At 45.5% G+C, this 26,106-nt stretch overlaps 1 protein-coding gene across 1 annotated transcript in view; it reads right to left on the bottom strand.

Annotated features, from left to right (window-relative positions):
* Window positions 1-25,138, bottom strand: part of LOC139380743 (ephrin type-A receptor 6-like) — a 193,992-nt gene extending 168,854 nt beyond the window's left edge. Inside the window, exon 1 of the mRNA XM_071123725.1 lies at window positions 24,531-25,138. Coding sequence (XP_070979826.1) covers window positions 24,531-24,609 — 79 coding nt within the window. The 5' untranslated portion in view covers window positions 24,610-25,138. The remainder of the gene's footprint in view (window positions 1-24,530) is intronic.
* Between the last annotated feature and the right edge of the window lie 968 nt (window positions 25,139-26,106).

Here is a 26,106-nt window from a genome sequence, read left to right as displayed (position 1 = left end):
GAGGTACATACCTATATAACGTAGGAAAATGAGGTACATACCTATATGACGTAGGTAGATGAGGTACATACCTATATGACGTAGGTAGATGAGGTACATACCTATATGACGTAGGTACAGGACGTAATGACGCCACGTAAAAAGGACGAACACGTGCAACACAGCATTCCTAACATAGCCCACAATGTCTGCTGTTTGGATCGAGTAGTCAACAAGGCGAGCAGTCATTTGAAAGAGTAAGAACATTTCTGTGAGATGCCTCAAAGGTGAAATCCATTAATACCAAGATAATGGAATTCATTGCCCTTAACAATTAACCGATCTCTGTCGTGGGTGATGTTGGCTTTTGCGGACTGGTCAAGCACCGGTACTCATGTTGCCCTACCGGAGTGACACAGTAATAACATCACTGCTATTAGCTTCACGACATACTATGGAACACCGTTTGGGTCTTTGCGTGTCAAAAAAGATACACGCCACATAACACTATTTGACAGGACAAATAACAGTTCTATTATAGAATGTTGTGTGTTCTGAATTTGCAAGTGCAAGCGCCACCACTACTATCAGTAGCACTGTCAAAGTCTGCAAACAAGCAAACACTGGCCATGAACGATGTGTTTACAATACCGCGTTGGTAATAAAGCATTATTTGTTCGACCACAACTTCTGGGGTAGCTAGCTTTAGCTTGGTACCTAGCTAGCACCATACAACCAGCCTGAAAACAATGACCAGTAGAAACTGCAGTCATTTTCATTATTCTTAGCAATGATTTAGGAATCCTTGTGTAAGAAATAGCTAGGTAGCCACTTGTTATTCGCCTACTAAACTTGAACTTAAGTTCATGAAAAAGAAATAAGCAGCCTGCTAGCTTCATCTGGCTAGTGAGGCTCGACCGGACCGGGTTATGAGTTGTTCCACTATTGTGCCTAATCCTTATTGTGGCTAGCTTCACATAGATGGGTCCGACCACCATTAATCAAATAAGAACTGTCTTATAAAGGGTTATTTTAGATGACACCTAGCTATATAGTCAGCTCGGTAACGATAGCAACTGAAACAGATGTCGTTTTGATATATTTTTGGGGAAGAACATTGTTTGCATCCATGAGCTAGCTAGATTTTTTAACGACCAGCACAATAGGTGCGCGAGACAACTTTCCCAGCATCATAGCATATATATATCGATGAATCATTGTGACATATGGAATACGAGTGAGTGTAATCAATGTGTAATAACTACGTAAAAAATGAATGAATGCGTTAAATTATTATGTGACGTGCAGCCATATTCAGGTCCTGATTGGTCAACAAGCTTATTTGACTCATCAAATAGTGTTATTTGACACGCAAAGACCCAAATGACGTTCCGTAGAAATTCTGGTTGAGAATGAAACGACTGAACGAATTAACAACGAAACAGCACAGCAAGTAAGTGAAAGAAATAGGTTTTTATGATGTTTTACTGGTAAAGGGGACATACGTAAATGGCAACAAAATAACTATTTGGCCTGTGTGTGTGTAACCTCTACTTAACTAGGCAAGTCACTTAAGAACAAAATCTTATTTACAATGACGGCCGACCCCGGACGATGCTGGGCCAATTGTGCACCGCCCTATGGGACTCCCAATCACAGCCAGATGTGATACAGCCTGGATTCGAACCAGGGACTGTAGTGACACCTCTTGCACTGAGATGCAGTGCCTTAGACCGCTGAGCCCATGTGTATGTGTTAACTATTTAATTGTACTAGAATGCTTAAAAGGTTGCTAAATTATTTTTATATCGGATATCGGTAACGGCCAAAAATGTCATATCGGTGCATCACTATTAATATCATACACTAGCAGAAAAGGGAGATTTCCCATGCACGAGTGTCAAGCCAGTGTATTTGACAGAGCATTTCTGACAGAAACTGTCCAACCAGTTTATGAGCTTGTATGTGTATTGTCAGTGTGTGTGGCGCAGGCTGTAAGATGTCTGTGTCGGTCATAATAAGCAAAATGCTCTTTTCACTGAGTCCGCCATTCCCCAGTCCCCTGTGAGCCAGCCACCCAGCAGCCAGCCACCCAGCAGCCAGCCACCAAGCAGCCACCCAGCCAGCCAGCCACCCAGCAGCCAGCCACCCAGCAGCCAGCCACCCAGCCACCAAGCAGCCACCCAGCCAGCAGCCAGCCACCAAGTAGTCACCAAGTAGCCACCCAGCAGCCAGCCACCAAGTAGCCACCCAGCCAGCCAGCCACCCAGCAGCCAGCCACCCAGCAGCCAGCCACCCAGCCACCAAGCAGCCACCCAGCCAGCAGCCAGCCACCAAGTAGTCACCAAGTAGCCACCCAGTCACCAAGCAGCCACCCAGCCACCAAGCAGCCACCCAGCCAGCAGCCAGCCAGCCAGCAGCCAGCCACCCAGCCAGCAGCCAGCCACCAAGCAGCCACCCAGCCACCAAGCAGCCACCCAGCCACCAAGCAGCCACCCAGCCACCCAGCCACTAAGCAGCCACCCAGTCAGCAGCCAGCCACTAAGCAGCCACCAAGCAGCCACACACCCAGCTACCCAGCCAGCCAGCCAGCAGCCACCCACCCAACCACCCAGCAGCCACCCACCCAGCCACCCACCCAGCCAGCCACCCAGCAGCCAGCCACCCAGCAGCCAGCTACCCAGCAGCCAGCCACCACCGCAGCCAGCCACCACAGAAGCCAGCCCCCCAGCAGCCAGCCACCCAGCCAGCAGCCAGCCACCCAGCAGCCAGCCACCCAGCAGCCAGCCAGCCAGCCAGCCAGCCACCCAGCAGCCACCCACCCAGCCAGCCAGCCAGCCACCCACCCAGCCAGCCAGCCAGCCAGCCAGCCAGCAGCAAGCCACCCAGCCACCAAGCAGCCACCCAGCCAGCCACCAAGTAGCCACCCAGCCACCAAGCAGCCACCCAGCCACCAAGCAGCCACCCAGCCAGCCACCAAGCAGCCAGCCAGCCAGCAGCCAGCCACCCAGCCAGCAGCCAGCCAGCCACCAAGCAGCCACCAAGCAGCCAGCAGCCAGCCACCCAGCCACCAAGCAGCCACCTAGCCAGCAGCCAGCCACCAAGCAGCCAGCAGCCACCCACACAGCCACACACCCAGCCAGCAGCCACCCACCCAGCCACACACCCAGCCAGCAGCCACCCACCCAGCAGCCACCCACCCAGACACCCACCCAGCCAGCCAGCCACCCAGCAAGCCAGCCAGCAGCCAGCCACCCAGCCACCAAGCAGCCACCCAGCCAGCCACCAAGCAGCCACCCAGCCAGCCACCAAGCAGCCAGCCAGCCAGCAGCCAGCCACCCAGCCAGCAGCCAGCCAGCCACCAAGCAGCCACCAAGCAGCCACCCAGCCACCAAGCAGCCAGCAGCCACCCACCCAGCCACACACCCAGCCAGCAGCCACCCACCCAGCCACACACCCAGCCAGCAGCCACCCACCCAACCACCCAGCAGCCACCCACCCAGACACCCACCCAGCCAGCCAGCCACCCAGCAAGCCAGCAGCCAGCCACCACAGCAGCCAGCCACCACAGCAGCCAGCCCCCCCAGCAGCCAGCCCCCCCCAGCAGCCAGCCACCAAGCAGCCACCCACCCAGCTACCCAGCCAGCAGCAACCCACCCACCCAGCAGCCACCCACCCAGCCACCCAGCAGCCAGCCACCCAGCAGCCAGCCACCACAGCAGCCAGCCACCCAGACAGCCACCCAGCCAGCAGCCAGCCACCCAGCCACCAAGCAGCCAGCAGCCAGCCACCAAGCAGCCACCCAGCCAGCAGCCAGCCACCCAGCCACCAAGCAGCCACCCACCCAGCTACCCAGCCAGCCAGCAGCCACCCACCCAGCCAGCAGCCACCCACCCAGCCACACACCCAGCCAGCAGCCACCCACCCAACCAACCACCCAGCAGCCACCCACCCAGCCAGCCAACCACCCAGCCAGCAAGCCAGCCACCCAGCCAGCAAGCCACCCAGCAGCCAGCCACCCCAGCAGCCAATCCCCCCCCAGCAGCCAACCCCCCCCCCCCCCCCCCAGCAGCCAGCCCCCCCAGCAGCCAGCCCCCCCCAGCAGCCAGCCCCCCCCCAGCAGCCAGCCGCCCCCCAGCAGCCAGCCCCCCCAGCAGCCAGCCCCCCCCCAGCAGCCAGCTCCCCCACCAGCAGCCAGCTCCCCCACCAGCAGCCAGCTCCCCCACAGCAGCCAGCTCCCCCAGCAGCCAGCCCCCCCAGCAGCCAGCCCCCCCAGCAGCCAGCCCCCCCAGCAGCCACCCACAGAGCAGTGACAGACAATAAACCATCTGCTCTGGATCAAGCCAGGAGCTGTGGCACAACCACCAGTGTTACGGTATGGAGAGCACCCAGGAAAGGGATGGATGAATTTATCTACGTCAACAAAAGCAAAGGGGCAATAAAACCATTGAAAGCAGGTACCAAGAACGCAGGCATTTGGGGATACTTGAAGCTTCTCTGCTACAATATGAAGATCTATGCCAAAAAGCTGTATCTATCAAACAAGCCAGCAGGTAGCGTAGAACTCTAGGCCAGAGTTTGGTGTGTATGTGTTCGTTGATTTTCCTGTATACTGTAGGGTAATTACTGTATGATCTATGCTAAGTGAGACAGTGCATATACATAGTTTAAAAGAAAACACCGTCCATACAATATCCAGTGAAGTCCAGAATTATTGGATCCCTTGATGAAGATGAACAACAAAAAAAACACAGAATAAAATAAAAATAAATACTGAACTGGGGGTCAAAATCAAAAGTAACAGTGGCATTAGGTACTGCAGTGCATCTCCTCATGGACTGCACCAGATTTGCCAGTTCATGCTGTGAGATGTTACCCCACTCTTCCACCAAGGCACCTGCAAGTTCCGGGACATTTCTGTGGGGGCCTCACCCTCCAATCCAACAGGTCCCAGACCTGCTCAATGTGATTGAGATCGGGGCTCTTCGCTGGCCATGGCAGAACACTGACATCCCTGTCTTGCAGGAAAGGATGGAGGGGGATGTCTTCCCTGTAACGCACAGCATTAAGATTGCCTGCAATGACAACAAGCTCAGTCCGATGATGCTGTGAAACACCGCCCCAGACCACAGACCCTCCACCTCGATCCCGAGTACAAGCCTCGGTGTAACGCTCATTCCTTCGACGATAAACGCGAATCCGACCATCACCCCTGGTGAGACAAAACCATGACTCATCAGTGAAGAGCACTTTTTGACAGTCCTGTCTGGTCCAGCGACAGTGGGTTTGTGTCCATAGGCGACGTTGTTGCCGGTGATGTCTGGTGAGGACCTGCCTTACAACAGGCCTACAAGCCCTCAGCCCAGCCTCTCTCAGCCTATTGCGGACCGTCTGAGCACTGATGGAGGGATTGTGCATTCCTGGTGTAACTCAGTCAGTTGTTGCTGCCATCCTGTACCTGCAGGTGTGATGTTCGAATGTTGTTTCACGTGGTCTGCCACTGCGAGGACGATCAGCTGTCCGCCACGTCTCCCTGTAGCGCTGTCTTATTTTTTATTTTACCTTTATTTATACAGGTCTTTTCCAAGAGTGACCTGGTCTAATAGCAGCAGAGGGTACAAGGTTTCAGACAAAAAACTATTTACATACACTAAAACAACATAAAACTATAAACACACATACAGTACAACAAAAACATTGTACATTAAAAACACAAACATCTTGACTAAAAACAGCTGGCCTAAAACAATTACACTCCACCAACAAAACTAGATCATCACATTTTAAAATGTTCAGGAGAGAATTCCAGGACCACGGAGCTAAGTAACTAAAACTATTTCTACCATGTCCTGTTCTAATTTTTGGTACTGTTAGAAGCAAATCAGAATGGGACCGTAAATTATATTTATTTACTGACCTGACTAAAAAAGAACAGAGATAAAAATGGCATTTTCCCCAATATGGCCTTATAAATCAGTGTATACCAGTGTTTAAGCCTACGCAAGGTCAATGACGACCAGCCAACAGCGTGGTAGAGATCACAATGATGAGTCAGATTTTTCTGATTTTAAATGAACCGGAGGGCTGCATGATACACTGAATCAAGTGCTCTCAGGGTAGTGGCTGAGGCCTGCATATATATACAGTGCCTTGCGAAAGTATTCGGCCCCCTTGAACTTTGCGACCTTTTGCCACATTTCAGGCTTCAAACATAAAGATATAAAACTGTATTTTTTTTGTGAAGAATTAACAACAAGTGGGACACAATCATGAAGTGGAACGACATTTATTGGATATTTCAAACTTTTTTAACAAATCAAAAACTGAAAAATTGGGCGTGCAAAATTATTCAGCCCCTTTACTTTCAGTGCAGCAAACTCTCTCCAGAAGTTCAGTGAGGATCTCTGAATGATCCAATGTTGACCTAAATGACTAATGATGATAAATACAATCCACCTGTGTGTAATCAAGTCTCCGTATAAATGCACCTGCACTGTGATAGTCTCAGAGGTCCGTTAAAAGCGCAGAGAGCATCATGAAGAACAAGGAACACACCAGGCAGGTCCGAGATACTGTTGTGAAGAAGTTTAAAGCCGGATTTGGATACAAAAAGATTTCCCAAGCTTTAAACATCCCAAGGAGCACTGTGCAAGCGATAATATTGAAGTGGAAGGAGTATCAGACCACTGCAAATCTACCAAGACCTGGCCGTCCCTCTAAACTTTCAGCTCATACAAGGAGAAGACTGATCAGAGATGCAGCCAAGAGGCCCATGATCACTCTGGATGAACTGCAGAGATCTACAGCTGAGGTGGGAGACTCTGTCCATAGGACAACAATCAGTCGTACATTGCACAAATCTGGCCTTTATGGAAAAGTGGCAAGAAGAAAGCCATTTCTTAAAGATATCCATAAAAAGTGTAGTTTAAAGTTTGCCACAAGCCACCTGGGAGACACACCAAACATGTGGAAGGTGCTCTGGTCAGATGAACCCAAAATTGAACTTTTTGGCAACAATGCAAAACGTTATGTTTGGCGTAAAAGCAACACAGCTGAACACACCATCCCCACTGTCAAACATGGTGGTGGCAGTATCATGGTTTGGGCCTGCTTTTCTTCAGCAGGGACAGGGAAGATGGTTAAAATTGATGGGAAGATGGATGGAGCCAAATACAGGACCATTCTGGAAGAAAACCTGATGGAGTCTGCAAAAGACCCGAGACTGGGACGGAGATTTGTCTTCCAACAAGACAATGATCCAAAACATAAACAAAATCTACAATGGAATGGTTCAAAAATAAACATATCCAGGTGTTAGAATGGCCAAGTCAAAGTCCAGACCTGAATCCAATCGAGAATCTGTGGAAAGAACTGAAAACTGCTGTTCACAAATGCTCTCCATCCAACCTCACTGAGCTCGAGCTGTTTTGCAAGGAGGAATGGGAAAAAATGTCAGTCTCTCGATGTGCAAAACTGATAGAGACATACCCCAAGCGACTTACAGCTGTAATCGCAGCAAAAGGTGGCGCTACAAAGTATTAACTTAAGGGGGCTGAATAATCTTGCACGCCCAATTTTTCAGTTTTTGATTTGTTAAAAAAGTTTGAAATATCCAATAAATGTCGTTCCACTTCATGATTGTGTCCCACTTGTTGTTGATTCTTCACAAAAAAATACAGTTTTATATCTTTATGTTTGAAGCCTGAAATGTGGCAAAAGGTCGCAAAGTTCAAGGGGGCCGAATACTTTCGCAAGGCACTGTATATATATATATATCACTAAAATCTAAAACCGGCAGTAATGTACATCGTACCAGCTCCTCCTTGGTCTCAAAAGAAAAACAAGCTTTATGCCGGTAATAAAGTCCTATTTTCAGCTTGAGCTTCCTTATCAAGTTCTCTACATGCACAGTGAAGCTCAGCTTATCATCAACCCACACACCCAAATATGTGTACACTTTAACTTGCTCTCTACTCTAGTATGCTCAGCCAATGTAGCAATGACATGATTTGCAACATGCCTGGCATTTAAAAATACCATGCATTTTGTTTTACCCGAATTTAGAATCAGCTATAAATCATACAGATTCTGTTGTATGATGTTAAATGCTCTTTGGGCATTTTCAAAAGCGGAACACCTGAGCACACCTCTATGGACTCACCTCTATGGACTCAGATTACAACCATCCGCCATTACACATTGTGTACGATTTGATAGGTAATTTATAAACTAATCTAGAGTATGACCAGTAATTCCACAACATTTTAACCTTTGCACTAACATAGCATGGTCTACGGTGTCAAAATCCTTCGACAAATCAATAAAAACAGACACACAATGTAACTTCTTATCAAGAGCACAGTGGATGTCATTTAAAACCTTCAAATGTTGGTGAAAAAGTGCAGCACAAAGTACAGCACTTAGGTGTCTCACAGTACGGACATTGCAATGTATTACCCTGGCCACATCTACAGTCCTCATGCCTCCTTGCAGCATGTCTAAGGCACATTCACGCAGATGAGCAGGGACCCTGGGCATCTTTCTTTTGGTGGTTTTCAGAGTCAGTAGAAAAGACACTAAAGAGGCCTAAGTTTTAATAACTGACCTTAATTGCCTACCGTCTGTAAGCTGTTAGTGTCTTAACGACCGTTCCACAAGGTGCATGTTCATTAATTGTTTATGGTTTATTGAATGGGAAACAGTGTTTAAACCCTTTACAATGAAGCTCTGTGAAGTTTTTTGGATTTTACAAATTATCTTTGAAAGACAGGGTCCTGAAAAAGGGACGTCTCTTTTTTTGCTGAGTTTATTTGGGAGGGATCATAGACCATTCCTCCATACAGAATCTTTCCAGATCCTTGATGTCCTTTGTCTGTGCTTATGGACTGCCCTCTTCAATTCAAACCTTTAGGTTTATATGGATCCAATAATTCTATACCCCAACGTATATAATAGGATAATTTATAGAAAACCATAATTGGAGTGTTGTGTCTGCATGGTACAATACTGTCACAGACACAGAGAAAGACAGAGAGAGAGACAGAGACAGAGATTGTTGCAGCAGGTTAATCTATGCTTCTCTCCGCCAGCCATACATAATTGTTTCTTTGGCAGCGCCGCGGTGAGATGGCTGACTGCTCTCACACATCGATAACACTGGAGTGCTAAAATGTTAAACGTTGGGCCTCCCGGTTGGCACAGTGGTTAAGGGCGCTCTACTGCAGCGCCAGCTGTGCCATCAGAGTCCCTGGGTTCGTGCCCAGGCTCTGTTGTAACCGGCCGCGACCGGGAGGTCCGTGGGGCAACGCACAATTGGCCTAGCGTCATCCGGGTTAGGGAGGGCTTGGTCGGTAGGGATGTCCTTGTCTCATCGTGCACCAGCGACTCCTGTGGCGGGCCGGGTGCAGTGCACGCTAACCAAGGTTGCCAGGTGCACGTCCGTACTGTGAGACACCTAAGTGCTGTGGTCTGGCCACAGCACTTTTTCACCAACATTTGAAGGTTTTAAATGACATCCACTGTGCTCTTGATAAGAAGTTACATTGTGTGTCTGTTTTTATTGATTTGTCGAAGGATTTTGACACCGTGGACCATGCTATGTTAGTGCAAAGGTTAAAATGTTGTGGAATTACTGGTCATACTCTAGATTAGTTTATAAATTACCTATTAAATCGTGCACAGGTGCCTCCGACACATTGGTGCGGCTGGCTTCCGGGTTGGATGTGCGCTGTGTTAAGAAGCAGTGCGGCTGGTTGGGTTGTGTATCGGAGGACGCATGACATACAACCTTCGTCTCTCCCGAGCCCGTACGGGAGTTGTAGCGATGAGACAAGATAGTAGCTACTACAACAATTGGATACCACGAAATTGGGGAGAAAAAGGGGTAAAAAAGTATTATTTTTTAAAAGTTAAACGTTGGTATATTTGTGTAGCCCTTAACACTCGTACCTATATACGGATTGAAAATGGCAGATGTGGTCCTGATAAGCGCCTGAATTGGAAATCAGTGGATGTACAGTAATATGCTATAAAATAACACCAGAGCTCAGGCTCTGCATTTCACAGCGCTGTATGGGTTTTGATTGACAGCTGTTTTGAACTTGCACATTGCACGCAACAAGAAGTTACCCCCATCCCTTCCGCTAATTGGTAAACTTTTGCACATTCTTTGTTGTCCGAGTGAGCGAAATGCTGTAACTTAAAAGGACTCAATGTATTTGAAAGATGAGGTGGGAAGGATTATAATAAATACTTGTTTGTTGTCATACAAGCAAGCCGAACAACCTTGAGTCCATATCTGCACTTCACATTTCCATTTCCTAAGAGTGTCATATACAGTCCCAATGTTTATGATCACAATGTTTGATGTACAGTTACAAGATGACATGACGTCATACCAGTGGAGACTCCTCAGCGGAGGAAGGGGAGGAGCATCCTCCTCTGTGAATTTCATAAAAAGAATAAAACTAAGAAATGTAACCATCTTAGATAAAACAATACTAACTATATTCCTGTCACCAAATAATTGATTAAAACACTGTTTTGCAACGAAGGTCTACGGAATGGGGATAAACATACCTGAATTTATCCAATAGAAACTCTAGTTTGGAACTGTCGGATTAATGATTACACCGTAGATCAGCTAGATGCAGGCAAGAGTGTGCAAGGTGGTATTGAATGTGTCACTGTCTACCTTGATTATTCAAATTTCTCTATCTGTGCACCTTTAGGTGCAACGTAGGTTGTAAACTTTGTCGTGACTTTACTTTCATTAATCTGATGACTGTTACTTATCTAATCAACTATGTTTAATTGTTACCAAATTAAATGAATTATGTAACAATTAACTCAATAGGAATTTGGGCCACCACGAGAGAGGTTGTTTAAAGATTCACCATCTCCCAAGTTAAACTCTAAAAGGTCTTTACCTATCACATCCATAAAACATAAAAACAGTCAACTTATTAATAATAACCTCATATCATAATTCTGAACAGTCGTAACCTCCTTGGATCTGCAAAAACCCCAGCCTTACTTATGATTCAGTACTACACACATTGGTTGAATTATTTATTTACTAGCTAACTAAATGGTAACACAGAACAAACATACACACTTAATACAATAGGAAAAGGTCCCTAGTGGACTGACACAATATGGTGGATTACACAAATGACATAGAAAGGGAGAGAAAGAGAGACTTGCTGATACATTTTAGAAAAACTATTCTCACAGTAATCATATAGTTTGCACACGAACCGCCGGCCATTTGGAGTAAGACCTCATTAATGTATTTACGTGTGAATGCTTTCGTTTGCCATTTAACTCTGTCGAAACCAGACCTTCTTAGGAAGGTTGTTGGCCTTTCCACGGCACGCTTGTCAGGCTCTGATTGTCCAAAAGGGATCGTTCACCCCTCCCACCTCTTTCGTTGTTGTTCACTCTGGAAGATGCTACTTAGAAGATAGGCTAGCCAGCCATGTCGACGGTTCCCATTGGTGACGAGTAGTAGTATACGGTGATTTGAGAAGAGTAGTAGGGTGGTTTTCGCCAAATCGTGTTGGTATTCAGGGTTCAAACCACTTTGGACATGAGCTTCAGCTCTACTCACCTCTCTGGTCTGGGAGGTGAGTTTATTTTCTTCACCTCATGTTGAGGTTCAAAGTTCCAACCATTTCAAACGTGTAGCTACCACTTCACGCTTTTTTGGTCTTATGTTAATTTCTTTATCAATCCTTTTATGCACTCTGAGAGACAAGGACAGTTCCGTCAGGCTGAGACGCTCTTTGACCTCTCTCGGGGCGTGGCTAGTTACTGTGCACAGTTTATTGGAGACAAATTCTCTTATGGCTCCTAAAATCACATTCTTAGCTTAACAAACATAGTTTCATGATTTTTATATTTCAAATACAACGTTAAGGATGGAGACTTCATACATGTAGTGAATATAATTTAAGTTAGTATATATTTATAACATTTTTAATGGCATCACAAAATAACAACCCATATGACATTAATTTTCTATAGCTCATAGTAGTAATATTTTCCCAGTATTTGCTTTAGAACATGTTACAGTTTCGGCAGGAAACCTCTATGTAGACGAAGCACATTCCTCTGTGAGATTTTGAAGAGGGAGACCCTAGATCTCCTCTCCTTTAAATTTACAACAAGGTGTGAGCTGTCAAACCGGCGCAGTTCCCTCCTCCCCTCTTCTGTGGGTGAGAGAAAGTCAGGTTACTTTCATCCGTTGCCAAGATCTGACCCATTCGGATTCTCACAGGACAGTCATGACAACTTTCATTCATAGGCTAGGTTATAGCAACCTCATATAGGGAAAATGTGAGTATCATGTAGTTGGTGTTACATTGAGCTGGGTGAATGGAATATGAATGACAGTCATGCAATATGCTGTAATAGAAGTAAGGCCATGCTCATAAAAAAGATCATCCTCCCTCATCTTAAACATCATCGACCGCCACTGTGTCATACCCTGGATTGCTCTGAACGGTATGAGCCTGTTTGTGTTATTGTGAAGAAAATTTTCCACAGAACACACAACATAAAATGAATGTTTTCTCGGAATTGCCTTGTGAAAGCCTAACACTGTAAGATCATATTTTAGAACTTAGCTAGTCATGTTGACAATAGAACAAGCTTTCAAATTATGCCCACCTGACCCAGATTGCGATTTATCATGGGCCGTTTTTGGATTGCGTAAATAACAACAATTTTGTGATGGCGGGTATGCAGGGTTGGGTTTGAAACAAAACAATTACAAGTGTGCTTGCTCTAGGTCCTCAATGGCACAGCTAGGACATCTCATAAAAGCACTTTATAGTTGAAGACTCTTCTTTGAGTCATAAATCTGCATTGAAAAGACTTAATGTAGGAATTGTGCAGACTTTGGAGAGGTGTGTGGAGACACCAGTTAGTTCTCTCACTCAAACCCTTGTCATTTTCTTGTCTTATGTTGCACCTAACCCACATTTTCCAGGAATATTCTTATCATGTTACTGAATGTATCCAGTCTTTTCAGATTTCATTAACAAATGCGGCGAAAAGTACAGTAAATGTAAAATGCACATAAAATCAAGTGTAATGTTTGGATTCAGTCTTGTGTCAGGTGACCTGTTGTCCTCAACTTTGGTCTAATAATTTCCCCATAATCTCCAAACTCTTCCCTTTCAACCGTTACCATGCCTATGTGTACGATTTTCATATTTCTTCTGGAAGAAACATTTAAACTTTTCCCTATCCATATAGGCCAATTACCACGAGTGTAAAGGGTTAACCTGTTTGGGCTAGGGGGCAGCATTTTCACTTTTGGATGAAAAGCGTGCCCAGAGTAAACTGCCTCCTACTCAGTCCCAGATGCTAATATATGCATGTTAATAGTATTATTGATAGAAAACACTGAAGTTTCTAAAACTGTTTGAATGATGTCTGTGAGTATAACAGAACTCAAAAGGCAGGCAAAAACCTGAGACAAAATCATGAGAAAGTTACCTCTCGTTCCATTGCTTTTCTACAGACAATGGAATTCTCCGGTTGGGATATTATTGAACATTTATGATAAAAACATCCTAAAGATTGATTCTATACATAATTTAATATGTTTCTACGACCAGTAATATAACTTTTTGGAATTTTCGTCCGACACTTCCGCTGGAATTGCCCGCGCCTCGAGAGTTTCAATCTGTTTACTAAACGCACGAACAAAAGGTGTTTGGACATAAATTATGAACTTTATCGAACAAATCAAACATTTATTGTAGAACTGCGATTCCTGGGAGTGCATTCTGATGAAGATCATCAAAGGTAAGTGAATATTTATAAATGCTATTTCTGACTAATGTTGACTCCAACATGGCGGATATCCGTTTGGCTTGATTTGTAGTCTGAGCGCCGTACTCAGATTATGCTTTCTCCGTAAAGTTTTTTTGAAATCTGACACAGAGGTTGCATTACGGAGAAGTTTATCTAAAGTTTAATGTATAATAGTTGTATCTATTATAAATGTTTATTATGAGTATTTCTGTGAATTGATGTGGCTCTCTGCAAAATCACTGCATGTTTTGGAACTACTGAACATATTACACCAATGTAAAATTTGATTTTTGGATATAAATATTAACTTTATCGAACAAGACATGTATTGTGTAACATGAAGTCCTATGAGTGTCATCTGATGAAGATCATCAAAGGTTAGTTATTAATTTTATCTATATTTCTACTTTTTGTGACATCTCTTTGGTTGGAAAAATCGCTGTGTTTTTCTGTGACTTGGTGGTGACCTAACATAATCGTTTGTGGAGCTTTCGATGTAAAGGTTTTTTGAAATCAGACACTGTGGATGGATTAACGAGAATTGTATCTTTAAAATGGTGCCTAATACTTGTATGTTTGAGAAATTTGATTTATGAGATTTCTGTTGATTGAATTTGGCGGCCTGCAATTTCATTGGCTGTTGGCGATGGGTTCCGCTAGGTTAAACAAATGAAATGCTAGTCTCATCAGCCTTCCCTGAGCGCTCATTCACATATATGAAATAAAGAGATGGAAGTGGAGGAGGCGGAGGTGATGGCGGAGGAGGAGGAGGAGTGGGGTATATCAGAACCTGTTGGGAACATATTGATGACATAGGAAGTCCAGCTGGGCTACTGTATATTAATGGTAACAATGGTACAGCATGATAAAGGAAAAGCTGCTATGTACACAGCTTAGCTGTACTAAATGAAAGCTATACTATATGAAATGCAGCACTATACTGTATGCAGCAGAGTAGGGTAGGAGCAAAAGCCTACACATCGAGTTCAGTATCTCTCCAGGAGGAGGGCTGGACACTTCATATGTACAGCATGTATAAGTGAAAGAATGGTCAAAACAAGCCCTACTGCTGCTAATGAAATGTCAGTGTTTCAACTAAAGAAATAACAACAAATAAACAGTTTATTCCTAACCTTTATAATACCAATATAGAAATGTCATAATATAAATACATACTGTACACATGACTGATATCACAAGGAAAAACACGGGACGACAATGTTACTGGAGCGCACAGAGAGAGAGAAGAGAGAGAAAAGAAAGAGGAGAGAAGAAAGAGAGAGAAGAGAGAAGAAAGAGAGAGAGGACAGAGAGAGGAGAGGGAGAGAAAGTGTGTGAGAGGAAGAGAAAAAGAGAAGGAGAGAAATGCTATGTCTTATGAGCACAACTTCCTGGGTGAACTCCTTCTCTTCATTTCTTTATTGTTCAGGGACAGGGTGATACCTCAATACACTGCAAAGCAATGAGCCTTAAGGAAAGCTCTATATAAATGCAAATAAAAACACTAAATAATGCAAATCTCATAATTTTTTCAAACTTTTTAGCAGGAAGTTGTTTGTTAGTTCACAGCGAAAACACTGTAGTCTGGCAGCTAATTCATCAATAGTGGACTAAAAACCGCTTTTCCTTGCTGCTTGCCCTTGCTTTTTAGCCCAAAAGAAGGCCTATCTAAAGGGCTCTACACACTACGCAAACGGAGCTTTGTTTGCGGCACACTCTGCTTAGTTCTACGTACATTGTGCGGCTGAATTTTTGGAACGGACCTTGTATGATGCTCCGTTACTATTTGTGTAGCGTGTGTAGTGCCATTAATTAACAGTGTAACACAGTGATGTTGATGGACACTATTATAACGGGCTGGTCAACAGGAGAACAACTGGGGACAGGACTAATTACGCTAGGAATCAATGCCTTCCTAACCACTGGCACGGTTTGTGTGTGTGTGTGTGTGTGTGTGTGTGTAGAAAATCTATTTCTCATTCAGTGTAAATCTATACTTAACCACTGGCCTTATTCATCAAACTTTCTGCAACTCAACCCTACAATGATCTCAACCACATCTCAGTGTTACCACAAACCGACTGCTCTTAGCTTTGCCTGGTCTGACTGGTAGCTGTTGAAAGCCAGGCCTTGAATTTTATGATTCTCCGCTGAGGCCTATCCAGCATGTGCCATGTACTACACCAGGGCAGATGGTAGCGCTAAGCTGGATAATGGCATAGGAGTTCAAGATTTTATTCATAAATGTTTGGAATGTTTTATTCCCCTCTTCTGTACAGTTATGCATTATGAAAATATGTTAATGTGTGTTTCTGCGTGTAGGTGCGCCTGTCTGTGTCTGCGTGTCATTTGTGTGTGTGTGTGTTTTATAACAGCCTCTCTCTCGGTGTAGTGTAGTTTATTCCCAGTAGCCAGTGGGACCTGTAGGACCCTGCCTAGAGCAGCAGTGTTCCCAGAGGACTTCTAGTGGGGTATTAATAGAACATTACAGGGCCTGCTTATGAATCTGTTTTCTAGCATGGAAACGCTGATCCCTGGGGCCTGTCTGCTAAACCAGGTGTGTGGAGTGACGTTAGTGGATCCGTCTAGGATCCCTTTGCCATCCCTAACCATTAATCAGTTAACCCTCACCTTAACCATTCACTTTGGCAGTAAATGTCAGCTGTAGTAGAACATTTTGAGAGATGAAAAGAGACGTGGGGAAATTGATTTGGTTGTATAAACAAAGCTCTGTGATCAAATGATAGGAAGTGAGTATCTACAGCTGACAGGAGTATCTACAGCACAGACAAGCTGACAGGAGTATCTACAGCACAGACAAGCTGACAGGAGTATCTACAGCTGACAGGAGTATCTACAGCACAGACAAGCTGACAGGAGTATCTACAGCACAGACAAGCTGACAGGTGTATCTACAGCACAGACAAGCTGACGGGAGTATCTACAGCACAGACAAGCTGACGGGAGTATCTACAGCACAGACAAGCTGACAGGAGTATCTACAGCACAGACAAGCTGACAGGAGTATCTACAGCACAGACAAGCTGACAGGAGTATCTACAGCACAGACAAGCTGACAGGAGTATCTACAGCACAGACAAGCTGACAGGAGTATCAACAGCACAGACAAGCTGACAGGAGTATCTACAGCACAGACAAGCTGACAGTAGTATCTACAGCACAGACAAGCTGACAGGAGTATCTACAGCTGACAGGAGTATCTATAGCACAGACAAGCTGACAGGAGTATCAACAGCACAGACAAGCTGACAGGAGTATCTACAGCACAGACAAGCTGACAGGAGTATCTACAGCACAAACAAGCTGACAGGAGTATCTACAGCACAGACAAGCTGACAGGAGTATCTACAGCTGACAGGAGTATCTACAGCACAGACAAGCTGACAGGAGTATCTACAGCACAGACAAGCTGTAGGAGTATCTACAGCACAGACAAGCTGACAGGAGTATCTACAGCTGACAGGAGTATCTACAGCACAGACAAGCTGACAGGAGTATCTACAGCACAGACAAGCTGACAGGAGTATCTACAGCACAGACAAGCTGACGGGAGTATCTACAGCACAGACAAGCTGACAGGAGTATCTACAGCTGACAGGAGTATCTACAGCACAGACAAGCTGACAGGAGTATCTACAGCTGACAGGAGTATCTACAGCACAGACAAGCTGACAGGAGTATCTACAGCTGACAGGAGTATCTACAGCACAGACAAGCTGACAGGAGTATATACAGCACAGACAAGCTGACAGGAGTATCTACAGCACAGACAAGCTGACAGGAGTATCTACAGCACAGACGAGCTGACAGGAGTATCTACAGCACACACAAGCTGACAGGAGTATCTACAGCACAGACAAGCTGACAGGAGTATCTACAGCACAGACAAGCTGACAGGAGTATCTACAGCAATGACGAGCTGACAGGAGTATCTACAGCACAGACACGCTGACAGGAGTATCTACAGCACAGACAAGCTGACAGGAGTATCTACAGCACAGACGAGCTGACAGGAGTATCTACAGCACACACAAGCTGACAGGAGTATCTACAGCACAGACAAGCTGACAGTAGTATCTACAGCACAGACAAGCTGACAGGAGTATCTACAGGTGACAGGAGTATCTACAGCACAGACAAGCTGACAGGAGTATCAACAGCACAGACAAGCTGACAGGAGTATCTACAGCACAGACAAGCTGACAGGAGTATCTACAGCACAGACAAGCTGACAGGAGTATCTACAGCACAGACAAGCTGACGGGAGTATCTACAGCACAGACAAGCTGACAGGAGTATCTACAGGTGACAGGAGTATCTACAGCACAGACAAGCTGACAGGAGTTTTTACAGCACAGACAAGCTGACAGGAGTATCTACAGCACAGACAAGCTGACGGGAGTATCTACAGCACAGACAAGCTGACAGGAGTATCTACAGCTGACAGGAGTATCTACAGCACAGACAAGCTGACAGGAGTATCTACAGCTGACAGGAGTATCTACAGCACAGACAAGCTGACAGGAGTATCAACAGCACAGACAAGCTGACAGGAGTATCTACAGCACAGACAAGCTGACAGGAGTATCTACAGCACAAACAAGCTGACAGGAGTATCTACAGCACAGACAAGCTGACATGAGTATCTACAGCTGACACGAGTATCTACAGCACAGACAAGCTGACAGGAGTATCTACAGCACAGACAAGCTGACAGGAGTATCTACAGCTGACAGGAGTATCTACAGCACAGACAAGCTGACAGGAGTATCTACAGCACAGACAAGCTGACAGGAGTATCTACAGCACAGACAAGCTGACGGGAGTATCTACAGCACAGACAAGCTGACAGGAGTATCTACAGCTGACAGGAGTATCTACAGCACAGACAAGCTGACAGGAGTATCTACAGCTGACAGGAGTATCTACAGCACAGACAAGCTGACAGGAGTATCTACAGCTGACAGGAGTATCTACAGCACAGACAAGCTGACAGGAGTATCTACAGCACAGACAAGCTGACAGGAGTATCTACAGTACAGACAAGCTGACAGGAGTATCTACAGCACAGACAAGCTGACAGGAGTATCTACAGCACAGACGAGCTGACAGGAGTATCTACAGCACAGACAAGCTGACAGGAGTATCTACAGCACAGACAAGCTGACAGGAGTATCTACAGCACAGACAAGCTGACAGGAGTATCTACAGCACAGACGAGCTGACAGGAGTATCTACAGCACACACAAGCTGACAGTAGTATCTACAGCACAGACAAGCTGACAGGAGTATCTACAGCTGACAGGAGTATCTACAGCACAGACAAGCTGACAGGAGTATCAACAGCACAGACAAGCTGACAGGAGTATCTACAGCACAGACAAGCTGACAGGAGTATCTACAGCACAGACAAGCTGACAGGAGTATCTACAGCACAGACAAGCTGACATGAGTATCTACAGCTGACAGGAGTATCTACAGCACAGACAAGCTGACAGGAGTATCTACAGCACAGACAAGCTGACAGGAGTATCTACAGCTGACAGGAGTATCTACAGCACAGACAAGCTGACAGGAGTATCTACAGCACAGACAAGCTGACGGGAGTATCTACAGCACAGACAAGCTGACAGGAGTATCTACAGCTGACAGGAGTATCTACAGCACAGACAAGCTGACAGGAGTATCTACAGCTGACAGGAGTATCTACAGCACAGACAAGCTGACAGGAGTATCTACAGCTGACAGGAGTATCTACAGCACAGACAAGCTGACAGGAGTATCTACAGCACAGACAAGCTGACAGGAGTATCTACAGTACAGACAAGCTGACAGGAGTATCTACAGCACAGACAAGCTGACAGGAGTATCTACAGCACAGACGAGCTGACAGGAGTATCTACAGCACAGACACGCTGACAGGAGTATCTACAGCACAGACAAGCTGACAGGAGTATCTACAGCACAGACAAGCTGACAGGAGTATCTACAGCACAGACGAGCTGACAGGAGTATCTACAGCACAGACGAGCTGACAGGAGTATCTACAGCACAGACGAGCTGACAGGAGTATCTACAGCACAGACGAGCTGACAGGAGTATCTACAGCACAGACAAGTTGACAGGAGTATCTACAGCACAGACAAGCTGACAGGAGTATCAACAGCACAGACAAGCTGACAGGAGTATCTACAGCACAGACAAGCTGACAGGAGTATCTACAGCACAGACAAGCTGACAGGAGTATCTACAGCACAGACAAGCTGACAGGAGTATCAACAGCACAGACAAGCTGACAGGAGTATCTACAGCACAGACAAGCTGACAGGAGTATCTACAGCACAGACAAGCTGACAGGAGTATCTACAGCTGACAGGAGTATCTACAGCACAGACAAGCTGACAGGAGTATTTACAGCTGACAGGAGTATTTACAGCTGACAGGAGTATCTACAGCTGACAGGAGTATCTACAGCTGACAGGAGGATCTACAGCACAGACAAGCTGACGGGAGTATCTACAGCTGACAGGAGTATCTACAGCAGAGACAAGCTGACAGGAGTATCTACAGCACAGACAAGCTGACAGGAGTATCTACAGCACAGACAAGCTGACAGGAGTATCTACAGCACAGACAAGCTGACGGGAGGATCTACAGCACAGACAAGCTGACAGGAGTATCTACAGCTGACAGGAGTATCTACAACACAGACAGGCTAACAGGAGTATCTACAGCTGACAGGAGTATCTACAGCTGACAGGAGTATCTACAGCACAGACAGGCTAACAGGAGTATCTACAGCTAACAGGAGTATCTACAGCTAACAGGAGTATCTACAACACAGACAGGCTAACAGGAGTATCTACAACACAGACAGGCTAACAGGAATATCTACAACACAGACAGGCTAACAGGAGTATCTACAGCACAGACAGGCTAACAGGAGTATCTACAGCTGACAGGAGTATCTACAGCTGACAGGAGTATCTACAGCTCAGACAGGAGTATCTACAACACAGACAGGCTAACAGGAGTATCTACAGCTAACAGGAGTATCTACAGCTAACAGGAGTATCTACAGCTAACAGGAGTATCTACAGCTGACAGGAGTATCTACAGCTCAGACAGGAGTATCTACAACACAGACAGGCTAACAGGAGTATCTACAACACAGACAGGCTAACAGGAGTATCTACAACACAGACAGGCTAACAGGAATATCTACAACACAGACAGGCTAACAGGAGTATCTACAACACAGACAGGCTAACAGGAATATCTACAGCTGACAGGAGTATCTACAGCTGACAGGAGTATCTACAACACAGACAGGCTAACAGGAATATCTACAGCTGACAGGAGTATCTACAGTACAGACAAGCTGACAGGAGTATCTACAGCTGACAGGAGTATCTACAACACAGACAGGCTAACAGGAGTATCTACAGCTGATAGGAGTATCTACAGTACAGACCAGCTGACAGGAGTATCTACAGCTGACAGGAGTATCTACAGCTGACAGGAGTATCTACAGCTGACAGGAGTATCTACAACACAGACAGGCTAACAGGAATATCTACAGCTGACAGGAGTATCTACAGCACAGACAAGCTGACAGGAGTATCTACAGCACAGACAAGCTGACAGGAGTATCTACAGCACAGACAAGCTGACAGGAGTATCTACAGCTGACAGGAGTATCTACAGCTGACAGGAGTATCTACAGCACAGACAAGCTGACAGGAGTATCTACAGCTGATAGGAGTATCTACAGTACAGACCAGCTGACAGTATCTACAGCTGACAGGAGTATCTACAACACAGACAGGCTAACAGGACTATCTACAGCTGACAGGAGTATCTACAGTACAGACAAGCTGAGAGGTCGGGAGCCACTTTGCTCCTACTCCTTCAAGATAAATCAGAGAACTATTTAACAACTTAATGTCAGAACTGTGGCCAAGCAAGTCAGAAGTAGAAGCTAATTAGATCAGATATTAGCACCATGAGATACGTTAAGGTCTTTTAATGAGAATTTACCACAGAGTAGCAGATGAAGCATCACTGTGAGGGACAGTTACAGTTGAGATTTGTCCAGAATAGAAAGATTGTGTGCAGAATGCAGAGGCTTCATAACACGGTTTGACCCTGAATGACAGTTACACGACAGGCTTGACACAGGCAGCACAAAGAGACTTGTAGCAACCTTTCATTAGAGGGCCGTTCACTGACACATCAGGGTTGGATGGTCTAGTGTTAGAACAAGAGGAATGTACAGTATGTGTGTCAAACAGAGGAGAAGCCATCAACAGACCATCTACCCATTCACTACCAGACCACATATCACACCTCGACCCTAATCACAGATCTAAGACCCGTTTATGGTATACCCTATCCAAACATTACCATTGAGGTAATTATTTCTGACAATGTTAAGTTAGTTTTCCATCTCCCGCCTTGATTCCATGCAGAGCCAGCTGCAGGTGGCGCCACTGAGACAGGCTGTTGATGAATGCACTGACAACACAACTTTATCAAGGTGTTTAGTAGTTTGGGATGGAGACCTGTCCTTATGGAGACCAAACTGCTCAAATAAGATCAGATCAAATGGGAATTAAATGTCCTTGTGGGGATATTTGTCTTGTTTTAATGAGAGATTGGAGGGGTGTCTGGGCCCAGCAGCATAGCAGGAGCCAGTGAACCATGGAATCTCCTGCCTCATTTAAAAGGATCAACACTTTAGTTTGGGGACATTGTACAACAATAGCACAACAGTGGACTGAAATTATTCTCAGAATCTCTGCAATTTATTTAATTTAGCCAATCCTTATTAACTAAGCCCTACTACACAAACACTGCCAAGTTTCAGATTTCTCTATACAGTACTCACTGTTATTGTTCTTTCAGTGGGAGTTTTGCTGGCGCTGTATTGGTTTTTTGGCAGCCTAGCTGTTAAAACAAAGATAACTCTTTACATCCCTGCAGAACACCAGTGTTGGTGTGGGGGATTGTCTGACATGCTGCATTCAGCTTCTCCCAGCCAGGGAGGAGGACACTGATTGGTTTTCATTGTTCTCCTCTCAGCTGACATCAAGCCCAATTCTGCCTGTGAAATCCCCAATCTACGGCGCTCGGCTTCACCCGGTTCAAAGCAATATACAACATTTGACACATGGGTTTTAAAAGCATAATGCTGTTTGTCTAGCAGAGTAAAAACAACATTGTAGAACTGTATTCTGATGAAGTGTGACATGTCTTAAGGCCTCTAATCCAACTACAGCAGGTGAGAAACACACATCCATCTGGATGCCACAAATACACCTACCCACACACACACACACACACACACACAGCCCCACTCAGGCACACCCAAACACCCACACAGCCCCACTCAGGCACACCCAAACACACACACAGCCCCACTCAGGCACACCCAAACAGCCCCACTCAGGCACACCCACCCCCACACAGTGCAGAGAAATGGTTTCAGCAGCACGGACAGAGGCTGGAAGACACACCATAGGATTGACTGGAAAGCTTACACACCACTCATCAACTCAATCATCATTCAATCTGTGACAGCAGCACAAACACACACTGGGGGTTTTATGTAGCACCTGCCTGGGTGAAGAGGGAGTCGTTTCCCTTTTATTGAACTGGGAGAACAATAACATATAACCTAGGGGCCACATCCCTGTGTCCCTGTGGAATCAATAGGACTATTTTAAACCTGAGGGATAGCGCGCACACACACACACACACACACCTGAGCTTCTATAACCACATCCAGCAGCTGAGCAGAGACAAAGACAACATCATATCAACAGAGAAAGTAAATAGATTCACCTCTAAAGGCAACCAAAGGGTGATTTCATTATATGGTGTGATTCATATTGGGTTTGCAGTAATGCAGCAGGTCAGTGTAGCAGAATGGAACAGTAATGGGATCCAAAAGCCTGCTGAGGGCTCAATTCACCTGAGACAATCAATCTGCCTGGACCAAGGAATCTGTATAGTTTCAAGGTATAGTATGGCCTCAAATAAATGTTTAACCTCAGTCTCTACTAAATTAAATCATAGCCACTGCTTTTACAAATAACTGGGCTTATTTTTGACTGGATAAGTATTGTCAATTTGTGAATCTAATGTGAAACCATGTATTGTTCTTGTAATTGAAGGACGTACATAAGCAGCCTAACTGATTTGCCACCCCAGGTTATCAACTTCTCACCGTCCTGCCTGCCTCCGTTGCGCAGAACAAAAGGGCTCTGTGCGTTATTTACGGTTAGGTTGTGGTCCTCCCAGTCTTTTTTACAACACAAGATGAACGGTTGATTAGTCGTCAGTTCATTGATTCAAAATCAAACTGCGTGCTATTTTCAAGCTATTATAAACGCAGACACGCATTTGGAAAAACACGCGTGCTGGTCTCGATGAAGAATGTAGGGCTACGGACTTATGTATTGACCGTGCCTAATGTAGGCTGACATTAAGTATATATAGGCTATTGATCGTCTGTAATCTTTGATTTAGGCTACTGTGTTCTGGCTACATTTTGGCGCGGGTGGAGTGAGGAAAGCAAATGCGACACACGTTTCACAAGTGTGACAGCTTTTATCCGATAAATAAATATGTCAACTAATTAAGGATAATATTAAACTTTTAAGTGTTCTCCAAAGTCAGTCGCAGATAAAATCTCTCACCTTGATTGCCGTGGCTGGAAGGAGTGAAGACAATCCGCAGAAAGAGGAAAACGAGGCAGAGTTTTTCTCCTAATGTCATTGCTGTACCATCCACAGGCTGCCCAGCACCGCGCCGAGCAGGAGACTATCCAAGAGAAGAAACCTGGTCACAAAGTGCCTTTAGATTCCAAGCGAAGCGTCTTTCCTCTCCCCAGACCCTCCTCACATCCAGTCCCCGCTGGAAAGCGCTGACAGACGGCTGTACTGGAAGAAATCCGTCGCATGACCCGCGGAGAGCTGAGGAAGGTTGGTGAAGTTCACACCGCGGCAGAAACTAACATCAAGACTAAATGTAGGCTCACAGTATTCATGGCAATGCTCAACGACTAAATACTAGATCATGAAAACTTTGCGTTCCGCGTCGGAGCCTACTGTATTTCACTGTGTTGACAGTGAATTAGACATCTAATCAAATATTCCTCATCAGCTGCATTATCTTATTTCCTAGTTTCATCCAAGTGCATGCGTGATTCCTTCATGAGGGAAATAGAAGACGCCAGGATGTGGTTCGTGACCGAAAGTTCCGAACTTCAAGTGGCGCGGTATCAGTTGGTCAGTGTGAGCACGCGTGTAGTGCCTCTGTAGCCCGTTCCGTGCCAGCATGTACTGACTGCTGCAGCAGACAAAGGTAAAACTCCCGTTAACGACAGAGTGGAGAGAAAGACAGCATCTGTGCAGGGCGCCCGGCGCTAGAGGGTGTTAGCTGACAACACAACGGCAGTGTGCATGGCAGCCGGCAAATTGTGTGTTATCCAGCTGGGCATCAGCATTTCTTCAGATTATCGATGGCCAGTGTTGTTGCTGCTATTCCAGGTAGACTTGGATTGCAAATTCTTTGTGGATGGAATTTTAATATGCAATGTAATGTGGAGCTTAGGCCTATCCTAAATGGCAAATACACACACACATGTATATATATATTCCCCCATTTTAAACGACATTAGCTATGCCTACAACCTTTTCACATTTGCAAAATCAATTTAGAAGGTCGGACCACTCATTTTCACAGTAGGTTACTTTAATGTAGGTTTACCGTAAATGTACTGTAAAAGTGACTTCAAGATGAAGGTGACTTCAAGTTTATAATTCCGATTCTTCATTTGGAAAACATTGAATGTATGTTGCCCCTAGACCTAGGTTCAGTTTAGTGTTCCCCCCTAATGGTTCATGTTAAGCTTTGTGATGGATGAGCTGATCCGATTTATTTATTTTGTTTAACTAGGCAAGTTAGTTAAGAAAAAAAAATATTATTTACAATGACAGCCTACCCCGGCCCTACCCTAACAACGCTGGACCAATTGTGCGCTGCCCTATGGGACTCCCAAACACGGCTGGTTGTGATACAGCCTGGAATCGAACCAGGGTCTGTAGTGACGCCTCTAGCACTGAGATGCAGTGACTGCGCCACACGGGAGCCCTCATCCTAAATCTGTTCCTACAGACAACTTCCATCCAATGGCTCTTCAAAAAAATAGTGCCATTCCGGCCAGCAACAATGTCAGCCAAGTCCACAGAAGGTCTTCATCCCATCACGATG

This window comes from Oncorhynchus clarkii, chromosome 22, assembly GCF_045791955.1.
Source record: "Oncorhynchus clarkii lewisi isolate Uvic-CL-2024 chromosome 22, UVic_Ocla_1.0, whole genome shotgun sequence".
Classification (NCBI taxonomy): domain Eukaryota; kingdom Metazoa; phylum Chordata; class Actinopteri; order Salmoniformes; family Salmonidae; genus Oncorhynchus; species Oncorhynchus clarkii.
Note: the sequence above shows the minus strand (reverse complement) of the source record. Positions and strands in the feature narration are given on the sequence as shown.